The 24,812-nt window shown below is 43.4% G+C and overlaps 1 protein-coding gene across 1 annotated transcript; it reads left to right on the plus strand.

The window, feature by feature from the left end:
• The first annotated feature begins 20,427 nt into the window (after positions 1 to 20,427).
• On the plus strand, positions 20,428 to 24,563 carry LOC127344788 (probable serine/threonine-protein kinase PBL1). Its single transcript, XM_051371124.2, has 5 exons — positions 20,428 to 20,647; positions 21,573 to 22,226; positions 22,982 to 23,239; positions 23,353 to 23,472; positions 23,671 to 24,563. The coding sequence occupies exons 2-5, from the start codon at positions 21,594 to 21,596 to the stop codon at positions 24,295 to 24,297; spliced, it is 1,638 nt and encodes a 545-aa protein (XP_051227084.1). The 5' UTR covers positions 20,428 to 20,647; positions 21,573 to 21,593; the 3' UTR covers positions 24,298 to 24,563.
• The last annotated feature ends 249 nt before the right edge of the window (positions 24,564 to 24,812 follow it).

The raw sequence follows: 24,812 nt of genomic DNA on the forward strand, positions 1-24,812 counted from the left end.
TTCCATGTTAAAAAAAGACCTTTGTTGTGCTCCAAAGACAACGTTAAAAGGGGAAAAATCTTGAGACCAAAGGGCCCCTAGTTTTCACATCATTTTTTAGCCTAACGAAAAAACCAAATAAATTCTATAGAAGACAACAAAATAATTTCTTGCACTTTGCATGGCCACCTTTGGACTCCGGCAATTGATCTTGTATAGTGGTTAGCTATGGTGCCCTTTGGCATCTTCATGACATATTTCAGGGCAATCGAGATGGTATGAAGCACAGGACATAAAACATGTGCAAGCCAGTCTATTTTCAACAATGAGGCCTTTTTATCATTAAATTTGGTAGATATAGTCAATTAGTTAAAATCACACGTTGTGGAGTTAGAGCGTGCTTCCCATCGTTTCGTGGTGCTAGACTGTGCACAATGAGGATGCGACTTTCAAAAGCCGAGATTATTAACACATACTGGACCCCATGTAGTACTTGGCGGTGTGTTTTTTTATTTGAGTGCACTCAAGAAGTTTTCTCCCGGCGCTAGAGACGGAGACTTGTATGTGGCAAGTTGGGCCTGGCCTGCTAGATTGTGGAATTGAGTATATGTGGGGCTTTAAGGGTGTGTTCGTTCCATCCCATTCCATCCCATCTCATCTTTCTGTTCGGTTGAAAAGAGAAGATTGGAATGGAATCGAATGTAATTAATCTAAATATGCAATTAATTAGCCTAATTTAAAGGGATTCACAATTAATTAGCATGGAATGGCCGCCTCGAATGGAATTCATCCTGGCCGCCGCGCATGGCCGTCGTCCTGGCCGCCGCGCCGCCAACCCCGCCGTCCGCGCCGCCTCGCATGGCCGCCGTCTTGGCCTCCGCGCCGCCAGCCCATGCCGTCCGCGCCGCCTCGCATGGCCGCCGTCCTGGCCGTCGCGCCGCCAGCCCCCACCGTCCGCGCCGCCTCGCATGGCCGCTGTCCTGGCCGTTGCGCCACCAGCCCCCGCCGTCCGCGCCGCCTCGCATGGCCGCCGTCCTGGCCTCCGCGCCGCCAGCCCCTGCCGGCCGCTGATGTCTACGTGTGCTTCTATTCTTGTAGACAGTGCTGGGCCTCCAAGAGCAGAGGTTTGTAGAACAGCAGCAAGTTTCCCTTAAGTGGATCACCCAAGGTTTATCGAACTCAGGGAGGAAGAGGTCAAAGATATCCCTCTCAAGCAACCCTGCAACCACAAAGCAAGAAGTCTCTTGTGTCCCCAACACACCTAATAGGTGCACTAGTTCGGCGAAGAGATAGTGAAATACAAGTGGTATGAATGAATATGAGCAAGAGTAACGGCGCCGTAAAAGTGCTATTGGCGTGCGATGATGGTAGTAATATTGCAGGAAGTAAAGATGCGAAAAAAAGAAACAAGCAGCAATAGCAGTATTTAGGAACAAGGCCTAGGGATCATACTTTCACTAGTGGGCACTCTCAACATTGATCACATAACAGAATAAATAGATAGATGCTAGACTCTACACCCTCTTGTTGGATGATGAACACCACTAACTGTGTAGGATTACACGAACCCTCAATGCCGGAGTTAACAAGCTCCACAATATTCAATGTTCATATTTAAATAACCTTAGGGTGCATAACAGATCAACATAACCAAACAAAGTACTAACATAGCATGCACACTGTCACCTTCACACTACGAAAGGAGGAATAGATCACATCAATACTATCATAGCAATAGTTAACTTCATAATCTACAAGAGATCACAATCATAGCCTACGCCAAGTACTACACGATGCACACACTGTCACCATTACACCGTGCAGGAGGAATAAACTACTTTAATAACATCACTAGAGTAGCACACAGATAAATTGTGATACAAAACACATTGCAATCATAAAGAGATATAAATAAGCACTTCACTATGCCATTCATAACAGTGAATAAGTATTCTGTGAAATATAGCCTAAGAGACCCACACGGTGCACACACTGTCACCTTTACACACGTGGGACAAGGAGTCTCCGGAGATCACATAAGTAAAACCCACTTGACTAGCATAATGACATCTAGATTACAAGCATCATCATATGAATCTCAATCATGTAAGGCAGCTCATGAGATTATTGTATTGAAGCACATAGGAGAGAGATTAACTACATAGCTACTGGTACAGCCCCGAGCCTCGATGGAGAACTACTCCCTCCTCATGGGAGACAGCAGCGTTGATGAAGATGGCGGTGGTGTCGATGGAGGAGCCTTCCGGGGGCACTTCCCCGTCCCGGCGGCGTGCCGGAACAGAGACTCCTGTCCCCCAGATCTTGGCTTCGCGATGGCGGCGGCTCTGGAAGGTTTCTCGTACCGTGGCTTTTTTCGTCAAGGGTTTTCGCGACGGAGGCTTTAAGTAGGCGGAAGGGCAAGGTCGGTGGAGTCACGAGGGACCCACGCAACAGGGCGGCGCGGGCCCTAGCCTGGCCGCGCCGCCTTAGTGTGGCGCCACCTCGTGGCCCCACTTCGTATCTCCTCCGGTCTTCTGGAAGCTTCGTGTGAAAATAGGACCCTGGGCGTTGATTTCGTCCAATTCCGAGAATATTTCCTTACTAGGATTTCTGAAACAAAAAACAGCAGAAAACAGGAACTGGCACTTCGGCATCTCGTCAATAGGTTAGTTCCGGAAAACGCATAATAATGACATAAAGTGTGTACAAAACATGTAGGTATTGTCATAAAACTAGCATGGAACATAAGAAATTATAGATACGTTTGAGACGTATCAAGCATCCCCAAGCTTAGTTCCTACTAGCCCTGAAGTAGGTAAACGATAACAAGAATAATTTCTTAAGTGACATGCTACCAACATAATCTTGATCAACATTATTGTAAAGCATATGAGATGAATGCAGCGATTCAAAGCAATGATGAAGACAATGAGTAAACAACTGAATCATATAGCAAAGACTTTTCATGAATAATACTTTCAAGACAAGCATCAATAAGACTTGCATAACACTTAACTCATAAGCAATAAATTCTTAGTATAAGGTATTGAAGCAACACAAAGGATGATTAAGTTTCAGCGGTTGCTTTCAACTTGTAACATGTATATCTCATGGATAGTTGTCAATGCAAAGCAATATAACAAGTGCAATAAGTAAACATGTAAGAATCAATGCACAGTTGACACAAGTGTTTGCTTCTAAGATAGAAAGAATAGGCAAACTGACTCAACAATAAAGTAGAAGATAGGCCCTTCGCAGAGGGAAGCATGGATTACTATATTTGTGCTAGAGCTTTGGTTTTGAAAACAAGAAACAATTTTGTCAACGGTAGTAATAAAGCATATGCATTATGTAAATTATATCCTACAAGTTGCAAGCCTCATGCATAGTATACTAATAGTGCCCGCACCTTGTCCTAATTAGCTTGGATTAACACGGATTATCATTGCATGACATATGTTTCAACCAAGTGTCACAAAGGGGTACCTCTATGCCGCCTATACAAGGGTCTAAGGAGAAGGTTCGCATTGGATTTCTCGCTTTTGATCATTCTCAACTTAGACACCCATACTGGGACAACATAGACAACAGATAATGGACTCCTCTTTTAATGCTTAAGCATTCAACAACAGATAATATTCTCATAAGAGATTGAGGTTTTGTGTCCAAACTGAAACTTCCACCATGATTCATGGCTTTAGTTAGCAGCCCAATGTTCTTCTCTAACAATATGCATACTCAAACCATTTGATCATGAAAATCTCCCTTACTTCAGACAAGACGAACATGCATAGCAACTCACATGATATTCAACAAAGGTAAAAATTGATGGCGTTCCCCAGAAACATGGTTACCGCTCAACAAGCAACTTATTAAGAAATAAGACACATAAGTACATATTCTTCACCACAATAGTTTTTAAGGCTATTTGTCCCATGAACTATATATTGTAAAGGTAAAGAATGGAAGTTTAAAGGTAGCACTCAAGTAATGTACTTTGGAATGGCGGAGAAATACCATGTGGTAGGTAGGTATAGTGGACACAAATGGCATAGTTTTTAGCTCAAGGATTTGGATGCACGAGAAGAATTCCTCTCAATACAAGGCTAGGCTAGTAAGGTTGTTTGAAGCAAACTCAAGTATAAAACGGTGCAGCAAGACTCACATATGAACATATTGTAAGCATTATAAGACTTTACATCGTCTTCCTTGTTGTTCAAACACCTCAACCAGAAAATATCTAGACTCTAGAGAACAATCATGCAAACCAAAATTTAACAAGCTCTATGTAGTTCTTCATTAATAGGTGCAAAGTACATGATGCAAGAGCTTAAACATGATCTATATGAGCACAACAATTGCCAAGTATCAATTATTCAAGACATTGTACCAATTACCACATGAAGCATTTCCTGTTTCCAACCATATAACAATGAACGAAGCAGTTTTCAACCTTCGCCATGAACATTAAAAACTAAGAACACATGTGTTCATATGAACCAGCGGAGCGTGTCTCTCTCCCACACAAGGATGAACTTATTCAAACAAAACAAAACAAAAACAAACAGACGCTCCAAGTAAAGTACATAAGATGTGACCGAATAAAAATATAGTTTCAAGAGAAGAAACCTGATAAGTTGTCGATGAAGAAGGGGATGCCTTGGGCATCCCCAAGCTTAGATGCTTGGGTCTTCTTAAAATATGCAGGGATGAACCACGGGGCATCCCCAAGCTTAGACTTTTCACTCCTCTTGATCATAGTATATCATCCTCCTCTCTTGACCCTTAAAAACTTCCTCCACACCAAACTCGAAACAAACTCATTAGAGGGTTAGTGCATAATCAAAAATTCACATGTTCAGGGGTGACACAATCATTCTTAACACTTCTGGACATTGCCCAAAGCTACTGGAAGTTAATGGAACAAAGAAATCCATCAAACTTAGCAAAACAGGCAATGCGAAATAAAAGGCAGAATCTGTCAAAACAGAACAGTCCGTAAAGACGAATTTTAAAGTGGCACCAGACTTGCTCAGATGAAAATACCCAAATTGAATGAAAGTTGCGTACATATCTGAGGATCACGCACGTAAATTGGCAGATTTTTCGGAGTTACCTACAGAGAATCCTCCCCAAATTCGTGACAGACAGAAATCTGTTTCTGCGCAGTAATCCAAATCTAGTATCAACCCTACTATCAAAGACTTTACTTGGCACAACAATGCAATAAAATAAAGATAAGGAGAGGTTGCTACAGTAGTAACAACTTCCAAGACTCAAATATAAAACAAAAGTACTGTAGCAAAATAAAAACACATGGGTTATCTCCCAAGAAGTTCTTTCTTTATAGCCATTAAGATGGGCTCAGGAATTTTAATGATGCACTCGCAAGAAATAAGAATTGAAGCAAAAGAGAGCATCAAGAAGCAAATTCAAAACACATTTAAGTCTAACATGCTTCCTATGCATAGGAATCTTGTAAATAAACAAGTTCATGAAGAGCAAAGTAACAAGCATAGGAAGATAAAACCAGTGTAACTTCAAAAATTTCAGCATATAGAGAGGTGTTTTAGTAACATGAAAATTTCTACAACCGTATTTTCCTCTCTCATAATAACTTTCAGAGGCATCATGAACAAATTCAACAATATAAGTATCACATAAAGCATTCTTATTCACATGCATAAAAGTATCATTACTCTCCACATAAGCATAATCAATTTTATTAGTTGTAGTGGGAGCAAATTCAACAAAGTAGCTATCATTATTATTCTCATCAAGTGTAGGAGGCATAGTATCATCATAATAAAACTTATCCTCCATAGTAGGCGGCACCAAAAGACCACTATCATTATAATCATCATATATGGGAGGCATATCATAATCAACATAAACTTTCTCCTCAATACCCGGAGGGCTAAAGAGATCATTTTCATCAAAACCGACCTCCCCAAGCTTAAATTCTTCCATAGCATTAGCAACAATGGTGTTCAAAGCATTCATACTAATAACATTCCCATTAGCATGCATAAGTTCCATGGGTTTTTTAATTTTCTCTTCAAACACATCATGTCCTAATTCAAGATAAAGTTCATAAAGATCTCTCATTTTGTTGTTGTCTTCCATTAAGCCTTACTAGTGTAAAACAAGAGACAAAAAGATGCAATTGCAGGATCTAAAGGAAATAGCTTCGAGCACACACACAACGGCAACAGAAAAGTACTTCTTACCTGGGACCGGAGTATGAGTGCCTTTTACCTTTCCTCCCCGGCAACGGCGCCAGAAAAGTGCTTCGTTGCCGGGATCCTGTGTGTGAGTGCCGTTTACCTTTCCTCCCCGGCAACGGCGCCAGAAAAGTGCTTGATGTCTACGTGTGCTTCTATTCTTGTAGACAGTGTTGGGCCTCCAAGAGCAGAGGTTTGTAGAACAGCAGCAAGTTTCCCTTAAGTGGATCACCCAAGGTTTATCGAACTCAGGGAGGAAGAGGTCAAAGATATCCCTCTCAAGCAACCCTGCAACCACAAAGCAAGAAGTCTCTTGTGTCCCCAACACACCTAATAGGTGCACTAGTTCGGCGAAGAGATAGTGAAATACAAGTGGTATGAATGAATATGAGCAGTAGTAACGGCGCCAGAAAAGTGCTTACTGGCGTGCAGTTGATGGTAGTAATATTGCAGAAAGTAAAGATGCAGTAAAACAGTAAACAAGCAGCAATAGCAGTATTTAGGAACAAGGCCTAGGGATCATACTTTCACTAGTGGGCACTCTCAACATTGATCACATAACAGAATAAATAGATAGATGCTAGACTCTACACCCTCTTGTTGGATGATGAACACCACTAACTGTGTAGGATTACACGAACCCTCAATGTCGGAGTTAACAAGCTCCACAATATTCAATGTTCATATTTAAATAACCTTAGAGTCATAACAGATCAACATAACCAAACCAAGTACTAACATAGCATGCACACTGTCACCTTCACACTACGAAAGGAGGAATAGATCACATCAATACTATCATAGCAATAGTTAACTTCATACTCTACAAGAGATCACAATCATAGCCTACGCCAAGTACTACACGATGCACACACTGTCACCATTACACCGTGCAGGAGGAATAAACTACTTTAATAACATCACTAGAGTAGCACACAGATAAATTGTGATACAAAACACATTGCAATCATAAAGAGATATAAATAAGCACTTCACTATGCCATTCATAACAGTGAATAAGTATTCTGTGAAATATAGCCTAAGAGACCCACACGGTGCACACACTGTCACCTTTACACACGTGGGACAAGGAGTCTCCGGAGATCACATAAGTAAAACCCACTTGACTAGCATAATGACATCTAGATTACAAGCATCATCATATGAATCTCAATCATGTAAGACAGCTCATGAGATTATTGTATTGAAGCACATAGGAGAGAGATTAACCACATAGCTACCGGTACAGCCCCGAGCCTCGATGGAGAACTACTCCCTCCTCATGGGAGACAACAACGTTGATGAAGATGGCGGTGGTGTCGATGGAGGAGCCTTCCGGGGGCACTTCCCCGTCCCGGCGGCGTGCCGGAACAGAGACTCATGTCCCCCAGATCTTGGCTTCGCGATGGCGGCGGCTCTGGAAGGTTTCTCGTACCGTGGCTTTTTTCGTCTAGGGTTTTCGCGACGGAGGCTTTAAGTAGGCGGAAGGGCAAGGTCGGTGGAGTCACGAGGGACCCACACAACAGGGCGGCGCGGGCCCTAGCCTGGCCGCGCCGCCTTAGTATGGCGCCACCTCGTGGCCCCACTTCGTATCTCCTCCGGTCTTCTGGAAGCTTCGTGTGAAAATAGGACCCTGGGCGTTGATTTCGTCCAATTCCGAGAATATTTCCTTACTAGGATTTCTGAAACCAAAAACAGCAGAAAACAGAAACTGGCACTTCGGCATCTCGTCAATACGTTAGTTCCGGAAAACGCATAATAATGACATAAAGTGTGTACAAAACATGTAGGTATTGTCATAAAACTAGCATGGAACATAAGAAATTATAGATACGTTTGAGACGTATCAGCCGCCGCCCTTGGAGGAGTGCGGCCGTCCTGGCCACCGCCCTGGCCGTCGTCCTGGCCGCCTCACCTCCGACCGCCACGGCCCCGCGTTGCTCCGCTCGGCGGCCGCCACCTCAAGCGAGCCACGGCCTCGCCTCTGGCCGACCGCCACTGCCTCGCCTCTGGCCGACCGCCACGGCCTCGCCTTGTTCCGCTCGGCGGCCACCTCTACTCGCCTCCGGCCGGCCGCCACCGCCTTGCTCCGCCGCCGCGTGCCTGGCCGGCGTTGACCTGGAGGAGAGCACCGCAGTGAGGGAGACACGGGAGAGAGAGAGAGAGAGGTTAGCACAGGGGATAGAGAGGGATTAGCACGCAGATCGAGACATTCCACCTCGTCCGGCCGATTTGCCCGGACGGGTGCGTTCCGCATCTGGGCGGAATATTCCCTTTCGAGGAACGGTTCCATTCCATCCTATCCCTGAACCGAACGCGAGAATGGCTCCGAGAAATGGAATGGTTCCATTCCATTCCACCTAATTCTATAACCGAACAGACCCTAAAATGTCAAAAGGTTTGAAAAGTTGAATGTGGGGCTTTAAAATGTCATTAAAGTTTCTAAATAATGTTCATATGGAAAAAAAATTGTATGTGGGGCTTTAAAATTTCATTAAAGTTTCTAAATAATGTTCATATGGAAAAATGTTCCCTTCGTTCAAAATAATTATTTTCAGAAAGTACATAGGACTGAAAAATATTCACGAGGCATAAATTTTTTGTATAACATTTTAAAAATGTTATGTGAAATAAAAATGTCCATGCCTAAATGCAAGTAATCATTCCGAGGATCAAAATATGTTCACGTATTACACAACATAAAATTCATATGAAATTTGGGGAAACGGAAAAACGGAAAACTGAAACAAGAGAAATAGACGGCCCGGCCCAGCTTTCTTATGGCGTCGCCAACCATTTCAGATGGGTCCAGTGGTTTGGAGGTTTTTAGCCCTGCTATCTACCTAACAGAGCTTCAAAATGCACGATTGGCCCATTATCATTCTCTGGAGTCCTTGATTACCACTCAGTCAATGGCCCTTAGAAACTTATCGTGAAATGAAATGTAAAACAAGGATCCACTTTCCCATTCATCTGTTCTTTCTTTTCTTGTTCTTTATAATAAAAATATGTTTGTGGATGAGGCGATATGCTCCTGATTTTTGAAATATCTTCTAAACATAGTTAAAATATTAAAAAAATGGAAGAAAAATTGATGCATACATGTCAACATCCTATGTGCTTATAAAGTCGTCTCGTCGAAATTCGACATTTTTTGTGTCTTGCAGAAAAGATAGAATTTGGTGCTTAAAAAGAGCTTTTCACGATACATTACTTTATCTTTTTTACACAAGACACAAAAAATATTAGTTTTCCACGAAACTTCGTGTGCGCACATGTAATATCAACCTATACGCACCAAATTTTTGTTCATATTTGTTTTGACATTTTAAAATATTTTTCTTGATAGCAGGCGCATGTTGTGTACTTGCATCACGGAGAAGTCCTATATATGAAGCCACTTGTGAACTGAGATGGGCCAATTTGCCAAATGTATTCGTCGGTCAGTCTCGGTCTGTCATTGCTACATTTCTTCCACTTAAGACTTAACGTGTGTACTTTTCTCCACAACTAGGAGAGGCTATATCCTGCACCTTCTGGCTCTTGCGGTATCAGTCGTGATTCTGTTCAGATCGAGACACATCCTGACAAACGATGCATCTCAAGTAACCAAACTGTCTCCGCCGCGCATGATTCAGAAACACTTGCTAATTGCCGGTCCATGCAGCCATAGTCCATAAACTAAAGTATGACGATAAAGGGAAAGCGTCCAATCGGATGAACAGTTGGTTTACCTGTTTGGACCGAAAGCACAGTACGTTTGTGTCGCTGTCCACGTGAGGCTGGTTTCGTTTCAAAGTTTGCGTCGGGCGGAACAATTTCTATCCGTCCATAGCGGTTAGGTTTTGCCATAAACCATTGACCAAAAGACCGGGGTTTGAACCGTGGGTTTGTGCATGCTTATCTCTTATCTTATCGCGTGCCACACCATCGGTTGTGGCCATTCTGTATTTGTGTTCTAAATTACAGCGGTCCATCGGCGCCTCTGCCTCGACGTGGCACCAGGTTTTACGAGCTCACTTGCAGGCACGTCACACTGTCCAAGTCGCACTCTATTGCTGCGAGTAATATATATCGGGGCATTTGTTTTCTTTTATCGCGGTCTAACCTTTCGGCGGCAGAGAATTAGACTCTAGATGTATCCTATCGTTCCAGGTTATTCTGGTTGTTTTGACAGGTTTTTTTTTCTTTGTGCATGCTATCTAAACGTTATATTGTTGGATATACAATTGATATTATCTTGATGTTAATATATCTTGTATTGGTACTTCAAATATATTAATGTATAATGTATTTCTTTACGTAGACCAAACACCAAAAGGCAAGAGAACATATCTAGTGCTACTTACTATTTGTGTGCTACTAGATTCCAAGACTCTAGGCCGTTCATTTGTAGTGAGCAACCCGACGACTTTTCCACCATGGCTATTATGTTATTGCGAAGATGAATAACAATATGTGTGACATTAAATTATTATGTTATTGTGAAGATGAATTTAGTGATATTAAGTTAGTGTCATAAATGCAGAAATTTAATTTTGCTCTCGGGGATGTATGCTCCCTTCACCCAGAAAATATAATTTAACTTGGCAAAAAATTTAACAAAAAAATCTGCATATACATCTCGACAATCTATTTGTGTTTCTGAAGTTTCACGAAAAATCGATATTTTTTATGATCGATGTAAGAAAAAGAAAGTATGTCTCACAAAAAGCTTTATTTTTATCACAATTTTTTTTTACACAGCTGAAACGACAAGTCAAATTTTCACGGAAAGATTTTATGTGCACGTAACATGTGAAGATGTACACGTGCATTTCCGTTTCAATATTTTTAACATTTCAAAATATATGAAAGATAAATTTTAAAATAAAGACATCATATGCACACAAGAGCTAAAACATCGCTCTGAAAAAAATGATTTTACATTAAAGTTTTTTAGTATTAATAAAACCCTTAAATCATGTGCTAACGTACGCTAATTTGACGATAGGAAAGTATGCGGCTCTAACAGAGCCCGAAAAAACGCAAACTGAAAACGCCGAGTTCAGTGCACCGAAAACGCGAGTTCTGCCGAAATTCGCACTGGCGGAGAATAGAAACCGTATAATGGAACTGAACTCAAGAATTCGAAATGGCGCGGGTAAAATTTAGCGATGATCATAGTTCTAGATGACATAGATGCTCCGATTGAGCATACATACGCACATTGTTTTTGAAATTGAAAACGTAATTACTGGCACACCGGCAAGCGCAACCTAGCTAAGCAAAATGCGGCCTATATGACCTATGGCGCGCGGCGGTGCCGGTGCTGGCGGAGATGGTCGGCGGCGTGGAAGATCTTCACGCGTCGTCCTTTCGAGCTTGACGCGGCGGACGCGGGCTTCCCGGCGGGCCGCCTCGTACTCCCTGACCTGGCGGACGGCATCGGCTTCCTCCCGGCGGAAGCGCTGCCGAGCCTCCTCGTCGCTGATCGCCTTCGTCTGAGCGAGGACGGCCTCCTCCTCGTCGCTGCCGTGGACGTAGTCCCCGACGGAGATGGTCGGCAAGCGCGCGGGGACAAGGTCGTCCTCCTCCTCGCTCTCCGCCACGGGCAGCCACGGTGCGCGGCTCGACTGGCCGGAGGAGGAGCCCTCGCCGGCGGGGCAGTAGCGAGCTTCCCTGGGGGCGTTAGCCAGCCCCCAGTTCGTCCACCGGCGAGCGCTCCTCTTCCGAGCGCCCTCGCTCTTGTTCCACTTCCGCCGCTCCGCGTCGGTGCGGAAGACAGGCGGATGCGGCGGTGAGTCGTCGCCGCCCAATCCCGCGGCACGGCCGCCGGATCCTCCACGGGAAGCCATCGCGGGACGGCGGGCTTCGGATCGGTTGCTCGTGCTACGTGGATTGCTCGTCGGAGCTGGCGACTAGCGGCGGCGGAGGGAGAGGAACGGCGGAGGGGAGTAGGGTTTGCGAACCGAACTCCCCTCCGCGAACTCTTTTAAAACGAGGCGTCCGCTCGATTTCTCGGGCCCCTGAACTTTGTTTACGGGCCGGCCCATGTATTCGGGCGCTGTTCTGCGCGCGTTTTGGCCCGAACCCGTAAATCCGCTGAAAAAGTTCAGTTCCGGCTGGATTTACGGGCTCTGTTACAGATGCGCTAAGGGCATGTACAATGCGGGCTCTTAGCGCAGGCGCTAGGATAGATATCCCTGCAGTTACGCCTAAATCCCATCCAAGCCCAGGATCTTCACTTGCGTCGACGCAAATCAAAGCGTCGAGCGCAAGGACGCTGTTTAGCTATTCGATTAGCGCACGCCCCTCACGATAGCCACCAAACTAAGCGCCTGGCGTTGAGAATTGAGACGATTTGCGATAATTAGATTTCTTTGTGTTTATTTTTATGCACCCAGGCGCCTGTACAAGAACCATTGTAGACGCCCTAAGAATGACTGTATTATTTGGTCAAATTACACAGGGGCGAGACGCCGTACGTGTGATTGGAGAACGGGCGTGCGCCACACACGCACACACTCCCGAGTGGCCGAGTCGAACAAACAGCTAGATGTGTCCGTCTCAGACTCAAAGTGGGGCTACGATGATCAGCATATTTCATAACCAACCAACGAACACGCATGAACGACAGGAAAATAGTGGTCATGAGTTAAGCACACGCCTAAAACGACAGATCCGTATACGACGTGTATGTGAACGAGAAGAATTGGTCATGGAAAACAATTGCTGTGGATGCACGTAAATTTCTGTTTGAGCACGATATGCACGTATTAGCGTGCGATGTGGGAGAGTGAGACTAGTTATTTGTTTCTCCACAAAAAAAAAAAGAAGACTACTAGTCTTTTGTTTAATCCGATACCCTTATGCCTTTATTTTCTGCACCGAATTCCATCAAGAAACCCAAGTGCATTATACTGTTAAAAGTCACAAAGAAGCACAAAAGGCAAGTTAGAGCAAGTTTAATAGTATAGCCTATCAGACAAATATCATATCATCTATAGGCAATTAGAGTCAACATATACAATAATGGGCTACAAAAATGTAGTACTTTATCAATGTATGACTCATTTTCACTCTAACAAAGTGCCTAGAAACACACGTACTAGAGCTGGCTCTTGCATAATAGCCCACTCTCTTTCTCTCTCCTCCTCTCTCTCCTCCAACTAAGCAATAATATACTATTTTAATCCTTATTGCTAGCTGAATAGGACTTATTGTACTTGCTCTTAGAGCCCGCTCTTCTTCTTCCTCCTCTCTCTCCCAACTAAGCAATAATATAATATTTTAATTCTTCTAGCCAGCTGACTAGGACTTATTGTACTTGCTCTTAGATGGCAGTATACTAGTGCAGACATGCAAACATTCTCCAATTCTTCCTGCCATAACAAAAAAAGTTCTAAGATTGAGTGGAAGAAGATTCGCAATATAGAATTGGTGCAAATAAATAATTGAATCAAAATCTCAACCGATCGAAAGGAGCTAGGTAATATATTTATTTTAGTCTAATTTAGATAATTTTTTGTAGCAATCTATGTAGCATTATTAGTTCTTTTATGAATCTGGTCAAACTTTTTACTGTTTGACTTTAAGAAAACAAATTATTCTGAGGCGTCACCTACCTTATAACGCGATTTAGTATAGATTATTAGATATACTTTTGTAGCAATCCATGTAGCATTATTAGTTCTTTTATGAATTTGGCCAAACTTTTTACTATTTGACTTTAAGAAAACAAATTCTTCTGAGGCGTCACCTACCTTATAACGCGATTTTTTCTAAAATAATACTCCCTCCGTTCCATTCTATAGTGCCTATTGTTTTTTGGCACGGAAATTAGCACAAGAGTGTTCTTTACACAAGACCCCCTAGATTAACGATTTGAGATCTGAGTAAAATGAGGGAAATCGGTAACTTCCTAAATTAACATAATAAATCCCACAAATCTCTCTGGTTGACTCTCCATATATGTGCAACCAGGTTATATTAAGGAAATAAAAACATTACTTCCTAAATCTAAGGAATCGTTGGAGTCATGCATTAGGAATCTCAATTAATTGTTTCCTTTTTGTATGGATTTTTTCCAAGCATGTAGAGGGGGTAATTGAAAAAGATCCAAGCTACAACCTTATATTCTGAAACAAATGCCAAAAATCTATAGGCATTATAGAAAGGAACGGAGGGAGTACAACTTTTGTTAATTTTTAATAACCATACACATTTTTCAATTTTTAAAAAATATGACTTAGTCGGCAGACCAGCCGCCAACCAGGGCCCTTGGCCGTTGATCGACCAGGCCCCCTCGACCCGCTAGCTGCCAACCGGCCCAAATTGGCATGGGTGACGTGGCCGACGGGTCGCCTATCGATCGTCTCGGTCGCGCCTCGGCTACCCGATGCGGCTGCCGCGTCCCGTTCCTGCCGTGCCCAGACGACCGTGCCCCGCCCTGCCGAGCCCTTCTTCGGCCAAGCTTGCTTGGTTGGCGTAGCGCGCCAACCAGCTACTATCCGTGACCAGACGCAGTTCGTTGGCAGCCAGCCGATGGAGTCATAGTTTCGGAATTTCTTAAAAACTTGCATTATTATTATTGAAAATTAACAAAAAATCGTATTATCAAAAAATCAGTGCCTCATAGGAAAACAAGAATGTATCCCCACTGCCTCGAGATTCGTGCGTCTTAAAGGATTATGTATGATTGGCCAATCATACCCCCAGGCAACTCCATCAATGCTCGCGCCTGGTCCCTCCCGACCTTTACTGCTGACCGACCGCCAGGGCCACCGGACACGCGGCGCTGGACCAATCGTGGCCGTCCGTATAGCTGCCGCCGACACCCGGACGGGTACGATGCGGTCAAGGCCCGATCCCGTCGCCCGTTCCCCGGTGTTTGACTACTCGGCCACACCTACGCACATCTTGGAATAATAATGGAAACCTCTTGGATTTATTAGTGTATTTATTTGGTCTTTGACCGAGCTGTCAGCGTCCAAGTAGGCCCCGCTGCCACCGCAGCATATCTATGACCATGCTCACTCTCGGAAGGGTATATTCCCTCCGTTCTCCGTTCCCTTCTGAATAAGTTAACAGAGGTACGGCTCAGCTTCTCACACGCTCGCATTTCGCTGCTGTAAAAAAATATGTTTGTACCGGTCCAAACTGCAACTAGTAGGTTGTACCTGTACCGGATATGGACCAAAAATACTTTCAGCTCCCCTAGTTCTTTACATGCGTACGCCAATTGCTCAGTCTACTTCGGTACTTCCTCCCTTCCATAATCCTTATATCGTTAAGAAGATTTTTTCTTTCGAAATTTTGCCAATCTATCAATAATTATAATAACAGTACAAAGAGCTTAAAATAATAAAATTATTCTCCTTAGTTCATATTAATTGACTCAACTTTATTTAGATATAGATGTATCTTGTCAACAAACGAGCCTAAATACATTCATATCCATATGAATCAATTAATTTAGGGTGTGTTCGGTTTGGGGATGGGGTGGAATGGAATGGAACCATTCCATTCCACTGGCACGGAACCGTTCCATCACTGTGTTCGGTTTGGACAAAAAAATTTGTCACGGAATGGTTCCATCCTTGTGTTCGATTTTGGAATGGGGTGAGAATGGAATGGTATGGGTGAGATAATCACCCAATTAATTAGTCTAAACTCAATTAATTATTTTCTAAACTTGATTAAGTAGTGCTAAACTTAATTAATTATTGCTAAACGTGGTTAATTATTGCTAAACTTAATTAATCAACATGTGACAGTCACCCGTTCCACCTCGTCCGGCCGAATCGGAGGAACCACTTCATTCCGGATCTAGAGGGAATATTCCATTTGGAGGAACCACTTCATTCCATTCCAGTTTGCAACCGAACGCAGGAACGGGCTCTGGGTGCGGAACGGTTCCATTCCGTTCCACCCCATTCCCAAACTGAACACACCCTTAGACCAGGGGAAGTATGAAAAGATCTTCGGATCACCTAGCGACGACTACATACACTAGCTTTCGAGCCGAAAGTGTGCCACCATCCTCGCCACTCCATCACTGGAGTCGGACAAATCTTATCGTAATAGAGCTCGTTTTAGTAGATAGACGAAAATCCATCGTGCAAAGGTCCCAAAAGATTGACGTACTAGAGCAGCAAATATCACCAACGATGACAATTGTAGATCGGAAAAGACTGACATGGAACCACACTAACGAAAACGAAAACGGACCCAACCCCAAGAGAACCACTGAACGCACGACTCCACGCATCATATGTCGGTGCTAGACACACCTCATGAGCGAGGATAGAGTCGAAATGACCTTATTCTGATTTTAGGATGTAGCCACCATTATTTTATTAAAAAAACACTAAAGAAACCTAAACATAGAACGGGAACACTCGCCAGAGAGAGGCTGTGATCCACCCGTCTCCATGGCCCAAAGACGGAAAGACCATCGGAGGAAGAGCGGACAGGTGGCGTCAGCGGCAAGAGAGACAAAACCCTAGGTTGGTTTTACAATAGTTGTCTCTCTTTTCTGGATGGATTGTGTAATTAAGTTGTGAACAAGAATTATAAAACGGAGGAACTAGTATAATGATCTATACCACCTGGCCAAGCAAGATAGTTCTTGGAATCGAAATCCAGACCACAAAAGCCTACAGAGTACTGAGTGTGGATCGCATCATCCACATCTACATCTAGCAACTCTTCCAGGACACTCGAATGGTGATTCTGTCTTTGCTTCCGTGGTACGGTTAGTCGCCATCATTCGGCAGCGTAGAACGTACTGCAAAACTAACCACACCTGGGCCTAGCACCTTCTTGCAGCCGGTCAAGCGTGATAATAATCGCCGCAAAAGCTCGCCCCTGAATCTGCACTCCACCGCCGTCAATGTGCCGGACTAGCTAGGATTATATCCGTTCAAAAGCTACGAACTTTGAACGACAGCAAGCGCCCATCTTTGAATTCGCGCCGTTCTGCTAGGGCTATTTTAACTTCCGTAGGCCCGGCCGAGAGGGATGTTCTGAATACTATTGTGTATATACTGTTTCTGGAAGAAGAACGTGTGTCTCGAGGGTTCTTTTTCTGTTCAGCTCAAGTATTCCATTCAGCAAGGAGGCAAAGCCGACGCGATAACTTCAACGAACGATGCCCATATATCCTTCGCCTAAATGGTCAAGCTACCCCCCTTGTCCCACATGGTTCCGTTCAAAGTTTGTACCGTAGAGAAATATTTTAAAGACGGGAAAACTAAGCAGGAAAAATCGACTTGTGTGTTTGTCTGGTTTTCTTTGTTTTTCTCCGCGATGAAACGTTGTACCTGATCTTTTCACGTCCAATTCCTTACAAGGGAAGAGACGAGAACGAATGAGCACTACTATACGACCCGTCAAAGCGTCAAAGCGGCTGCAAAATTTTGCCTTCTTTTCCTCCTGTTTGAAAGCAAAGGATGGGGAAAACAAAGAACCAGCACAAAGTGCATATGTAGCCTTGCCAAACTCAACTAATTTCAACACCACAAGTGGTATCGATTGGCCTTCCGGGTCATTTTCCTATGTTAACACTTTACTTTTTTTTCTTCTATCTAAAGGTGAATAAATTGTGCAGTTGTTGAACGAGTTTTCTATAAACCTAAGAAAGGGCTACACCTGCGATTACAACATTACCGCCCTAAGAACTATGGAAGGTTGCGCACATCAAAGATGGCCGCGCTGCGTTCCAGATCCACCATGCCATGTGCATAACCAGCGACGGTGTGCCTTCCGAGCAGATTTGGGGTTAGAAAATTTGCAACCGCCGATCCACAAAAGTGTCCCCAATGAGGTGAAGCAATGGATAGAACCCACAACATTACCTCATACCCAGGTACGGAGACAAGGGGATTAAGCCACCCCCAAGGTTCACATTTTATAAACAAAATACTACCCATTAGACCGAAAACTCCAAACTCTGCCCGAGCTGGTTTGCTCCCTTTATCGTTACCGCATCGAGCCATTGGTTTCTTTCACCGGAGCTGTAGCTGCAGGAGTATTTTTCTCCGTAATCGTTTGGAGAAATACAAGTACTGGCTCAGCCAACTACCCCAGGAGCATGCATCTTAAACGAAGCAGGCGCATTTGGTGCCAGAACCAGTACTGCCAACCCTACGCCTAGTAATATTTATTTATGGACACAATGGCTCAATCACCCAGGTCTTTGTGTCAAGGTCCTAAACGAAGAAATTAGATCAGCTATTAATCAGACGTTCCTCCTAGAGCTTGTTCCCCTTTCCTCCACTGCACAAAATTCAAATTTTGAATATTCTGACATAAAGTTTATTGCTATTTGCAGCTAGCATGACCAAATGCAACAATTCCATATGTGTAAAAATTTACTCCCACTATCTAAAAAAAAGGTGCTCAACTTTTTCTAAACAAACTTAAGCAAACAAATTTTGGGACGGAGGGAGTACTACACATTAGCTATATCTTCTTAGAAAAAACCTAAAATTAGTCCACGGGAACTGTATTAGTCCATGGGAGTATGATCAACAAATGGTCGTTTACAACAAACTCAGAGCAAGCTCCAAGTGCAAACTCTGGGATTCTAATAGGCTTTACACGTCCGACAGTACTTATTGCATATACTGCCAGCCAACTAGAATCATTTAATTTTGTATGAAATGCCTTCGGTATTGCAATCTTTACTCCATGTATCACGGTGGGTAAATAGGATCATTAAATGCAGATGGGTTCACCGCAGCCACACAAACAGCTCCATGATTTCGTGTGTAAACCAGCCCGGGCGTAACTCGTCCCTGCTGCCCATTAGACATCAAATATTCTCAGCGATTTAGTCAAATCTGCCCCCACCCCCTCGTAAAGGTTACGACATTGGGCATGTCCATTTACCCCCCCCCCCCCCCCCCCAATGTTAGAATGTTGGCTATATCCTTGGTCGTACCAAATGATCCGTGAAAAGTAGCCCATGAGGAGGTTAGTCTCCTAGGTATGGTCACACAGAATGCATCGAGGAGTGTGTTGGAGGCCCCTTGTCATTGGTTATTAAGTTGTCCAATGCCTGATCTGGCAAGCTGCCAGAGGAAGAACTTCACCCACGGTGCCACCCATGACTTTAAGTTTAGTTTTCGAGAACTCGATCATACTGATCCCTCCAAAAGAACATTGTGGAAAAATTGGAAGAATACAAGTCCCCCGACGTCCAACACCAAAGGAAGATGTTCGACACCTCACCGAGGCATGGATCGATCCAGTGGCGGAGCCAGAAATGGAGCAAGACGGGTGCTAAGTGCTATCTTATGGCAACATCTTTCAAAAAGAAAAACCTTTTGACTCAGATTGTGGTTGTTCAACCATGTTATGTTGAACTTGTTTTAAATCTATTTTTCAAAATAGGCAGAAATTAAGACATTTGTCAAAATCAACCTCAATACAATACATAAGTTGTCTTAGCCTCTTCCTATTGGATAATAACATGCTAAAACAAAATGGCCATGTAGAAAAATGTTGTCAAACCTAGCTAGTTACACTTGGTCTACAATGTTAACGTCTATCATTCCTCATTGCTTTCTTATACAACATGCAAGGCAAAACATGAATACCACGACAAACATGGAGGGCAAACTCATATTTTCCAATCTCCAATACTGGCAAAATAGATGGCATATTATCTCTTTCTGACCACCACAATACTTTCACCTGGTAGCAAACAAACTTCCTTTGTGCAAATATTTCTTGCTAGGGCGGAGTCGAATTTCTCTCTAAAGGCAAAGACTCTAAGGTGAAACACATTTCAATTTCAACGTGAATTCATCACATTAATTGACATGTAGCGTGCAATTGTTGTGCTACACCCTTCAAAAGATCATCACACTTATCCACATTGCACATCATTCCACCTAGGAACGACTCGATTGTCACATGCAGTAAATTCTTATTAATGCGGCAACATGCATAAAAGGTGAGGTTATGCCGCGATGTGAGGGAGGAAGAGTATATGCGCCTAACAGCTTGCCTTACGGATTTTTAGAAAATTGTTTATTTGTCTTATAAACTGGGAAAGAGGATGTTTACTAGTAAAACTAATTTGTGGCAGGGTAAGTCAAGCTTAAAAAGCCTCTAAATATTTTTGCTGGATGCAAATTAAGAGGGCTTTGAAAATTACGACATCAATAGGGTGGTATATAAAAAGGTGCCTCGGAGTTGCTATCGCAATATCTCCGGCTTTGACCAGTGCCACCCCCTCTTCTTCTTACTCCATCCCCATCTCCTCTCTAACCTCCATTCTTTACTTTTCTCCCCTCTCTCGCCCCTACTATATCCCTGCCCTACCACTCGCTCTCCTCATCACCCCGTCGTCCTCCTCCCGTCCTAGACTCCAGTCCCTACCTGGGCAGCTGGTGAATCTCCTCCCATTCGCAGGCGCCGAAGCGCTTTCCACCGCAAAGTGTTTCGTCCAGGTGCGATCTTGCTCTCTTGGTTCCCATCTCTGTTCTTCTTGTTGTTTGTACGTGGGTGTTCTTGAGCCATTTCTTGGTTTAGTTATGCTGCGAGCCCGGTCGCTGCTTAGATCTTTGTCCATTGGGCTAATCCGGAGCTGTCAAGTTCGAAGTGCTTCTAGTTTATTTGACCATTTCTTTGCCTGCCCCCCTTGCATTGTAGATGTCGGGGATTGGAAATTTAAGATTTGACATGCATGCAGAGAAGTATGATGCTATGAGTGTTTTACCGGTCGCAATTCTTAGTTTCCCAGCCATGAGCTGCAGCTCATTGTGTGTCGCATATACTGGTCAAATGTTCCAGTTAATTCGCCTGTGTTCTTGGTTGGGTTGGTGGGGTCAATTACTTAGATGGGCAAGGTAGCCTATTTTAGTTGGTCTCTTGACCGAGATTGTTAATTTGGCTAGATTAGGTGAGAGGTCTGACTATTCAACTCCGTCCAGTCTTAAGTTGGTAGTAGTTGCAGGCATGCGCGATTTCTGTGAAGTTGTATCGGAGACGAAAATAATAATCTGTTTAAAATTGAATGTATTGTCTGTGGACCAATGCATCAAACCAGCTAGCTCCTGTATACTTGGTCCTAGTTTGTGTCTGGATAGATCGGTGAGTTGATTGATGGTGGGAAGGAAGTAAGTTTTTGGAGGTTTCGGTTATTCAGTTGATAGGTGATTCGGTGTTGTACTGAATGGAAGAAAGCATAGTTATGTTGTCTGCTCGTGCAAGGCCTTGCGCCTTTTGCACCTTCGGTGCACTGGATTTAGCTTTAAGCGACAGTAGTACACCACAACCTTTTTGTGTTGCCACCGATTAACTGCTGTAATGCAATGCAGGACCAGTTACTTTTCTCATATATTCTAATTCAGCAATCTATTTTAAATTCTGCAGCAGCTTCTCCTCGGTGACCATATGATGGGTTGCTTCACTGGTCTGAGATCAAAGAAAAAGAAAAGCCCTCTTGTGTCGAACAAGAAGCAGACCTATGCAAGGGATACATCTTTGAGGCTTCCGGAGCCGGAAGCTCACGTGCCATCTTTGCAGTCAGCTCCTTCTAGTTTTAGGAACAGGGCCAAAATCTGCCAATCGGCAAATAAAGTTTCTCACAGCAGAGCACGTGTGCTGTCTGCTCCTTCAAGCCTGATTCTGGTTGATCAGGATGGCCTTCCATATGCTGAATTTGATGATCAGGATGACTGTAGGGGTAAGGGAGGAGCTATTAAGGCGCATCGGTTTTCAAACCCATTGCCCCTTCCTCTTCCCTCACCAGAAGGAAATTCTTTGAGGAACTTTGGCAGCTTCAAAGCTATCAATGCAAGCGGACCACTTGAGACTTCAGGTCCTCTCCCACTGCCTCCAAAGAGATGTGATGGACTTAAGAACTTCTCTTATGATGAAATTTCATCTGCTTGCCAGTGGTTTTCTGGTGCTCAATGTGTCTCAGAAACTCTGACTTCGACGTCATATAAGGCATCCTTTAGGGATGATTTTGTTGTCCCAAAGACGATGGAAGCAATAGTAGCTCGACTACTCCCCTCCAATCAGGTACTGTTAAATGTGAAGTTTAATAGTATATTTTCTCTTCTTATTTTGGATGTAAGTTTATAGGGCCGCAAAATTTTGAGCCATGAAGATTGCCCCCACAATTTTGCTAGGCTGACCAGTTTGCCAACACACTTTGTGGCACACTTATTAATTGTTCTCTTTCTGTGTGATGATATGGAGTATTTTGCCTATCGACTGGATGAATATAACACCACATATGTTCTGTTTCAAAGCTGAACTTAGGCTAGAGTGGCATGCTGTTTACATCTAGGCATGTGTGATTGTTAGTATACAGTAATATATGATGCAACTCTGCCGCCCTGTAGAGATATATTGATTTTAATTTTGCAAATACTACTTAGGACCACAACATCTGTCGGTTAGGTAGCAAACTTTGAAGGATCTATTCTTCTGATATATTTATCTCTTGCGAGCTGTTAATTCGCTGGCGATTTTATTTTGAGAAGTTATATTTTGTGCTTTCTCTTGCATGCTGGAGTTTAACTTTGTCCAAGGTAGATGACTTTGCCAAATGATCCTTGATAATGTCTGGTCCAGCTTTACTGGAAATTGCTGTTTTAATAATCTCCAAAAACAACAGTAGTGAATTATAGCTAGTCGGTTACAGCTTCTACATTAATTCGATACTTACATGCCAGGGCCACAAGGCCACTCTGTTTCTTAGATCATCCTGTTGTAATATTGGCAATTAAACTAAACGTGTACTGATGAAATGTACTTTCTTCATTCTGCAGAGTTTCAAAGAATTTAAAATGCAAGTTAATACGCTGGCATCGCTTCAACATCCCAATTTATGTAAACTAATTGGCTTCCATGCAAAAGAAGAATCTAGTGAAAGGATGTTGGTCTATGAGCTGCTCCATCATGGCAGTTTAGACAGGTTACTATTCGGAAGACCGGATGGTTGTTTCATGGACTGGGCTACACGTTTGAAGGTGGCCCTGGGTGCTGCTAAAGGTCTAGCTTTCCTACACGATGAAGGACCCTTTCAGGTGACTGTTCATAAACTCTGTTTTACATGGTCAAAATGTTACTGTTTAAGTTTACCATGTTCTCCTGCATTTGGCCTGGTAAAATTATTAATATTTATTTCTATTTTTCACAGGCGATGTATGATGAGTTCTCAACTTCAAACATCCAAATAGAGAAAGATTTTACTGCGAAGCTATCAGGATATGGTTGTGTTGGCTTCAATTCTGAGGAGGAAAGATCTAGTGCATCTATGGTAAGTTCGAGTTTGAACACAATTCATTGTATCATTTTATTTCCATTGGTTCGTATATCACGTTCATTACATGGATTGTGGCCTGCATTTTTTTATCTGCAGTAAAACATGGAAAATGATATCCTTTTTTTTGAACAACATTATATCCATTTAGTTATCACTACTGTGTTGCTTACGTGGGATGTCATTCTTTGTCAGGCTGGTAAAAACCTCTCGGTAGAAACCTTGGAGAAAGGTGTATTGACTCCAAAGAGCAATGTATGGAGCTTTGGAGTTGTCTTGCTCGAGCTAATAACAGGAAAGAAGAACCTTGATGTGCGTTCATCCATGGAAGAACGTAATATTGTCAAGTGGAGCAGACCTTTCCTCACTGACGATAGTCGTCTATCCCTCATCATGGATCCCCGTATAAAAGGACGCTTTCCTACCAAGGCTGCTCGCACCGTGGCAGACATCATTCTGAAGTGCCTCGACAGGGATCCATCAGAAAGGCCAACGATGAGGGCAGTCGTGGAGTCCCTATTAAGCATCCAGGACATAAAGGTTCCCTGCCGATATCCTTTGAAAGAACCATCTACCGCGCCAAGAAAAGTGATGTTAAAATCTACGAGTCTCAATGGCATTGTTCCTCGGCACCCTACCATGACCTTCTCGCCATCGCCGCCATCAGGAAACCAACACCCTGTCTCACCAAGATCATCCACATCTGCACTGCTTCCTCCAAGGACATGTTCGTCCATTATCACTCTGGATTACTCCAGGGTAAGCTCAGTCAAGAAATCACACCCCAATATTCAGCGGAGACCTGGCGTTGAGGGTTTTTGATTGTCCATATTATCAACTTCTTTTCTTTGCTTTGATTTATTTGTTGCTTTGGTTAGCATAGTGATTTTAGTGCTATCTGATATATTGCAAGACAAGTGGCTTTATGTATGTACTACCCCTTCAGTAGTACTCGCTGAGACCGGCGGAGTGAACTGTAGATAGAACCAGCTTGTAGATACTTCTCGTTCTGTGGTTGGATGGAAGCAGTGTGCTGGGTGGGCGTTGTAACGTTCATTATGGAATAAACTTGGGTTGGCCTGTTGTTATTCGCTTGCCGTCAAACATTTCAGCTATATCTCTTGGATGCCAAGTTATGTTTGTTGGTGGTGGGCAAGCAAGTCTAGCGAATGTTCTGTCAATGGCATGTGGCAGTTCATAGTATTTGTTTCAGAAGGTTAAGAGGTGTTGAATTCCTGTATGTGGAAAGTTAAATTCCCATCGTTGCAATTGTTGAACATGACCAGTCCATTGATTGTTTATCCAAAGTTGCTCAATTATCCAGTCAAGCTGATCTC

Source organism: Lolium perenne, chromosome 3 (genome assembly GCF_019359855.2).
Source record: "Lolium perenne isolate Kyuss_39 chromosome 3, Kyuss_2.0, whole genome shotgun sequence".
Classification (NCBI taxonomy): Eukaryota; Viridiplantae; Streptophyta; class Magnoliopsida; order Poales; family Poaceae; genus Lolium; species Lolium perenne.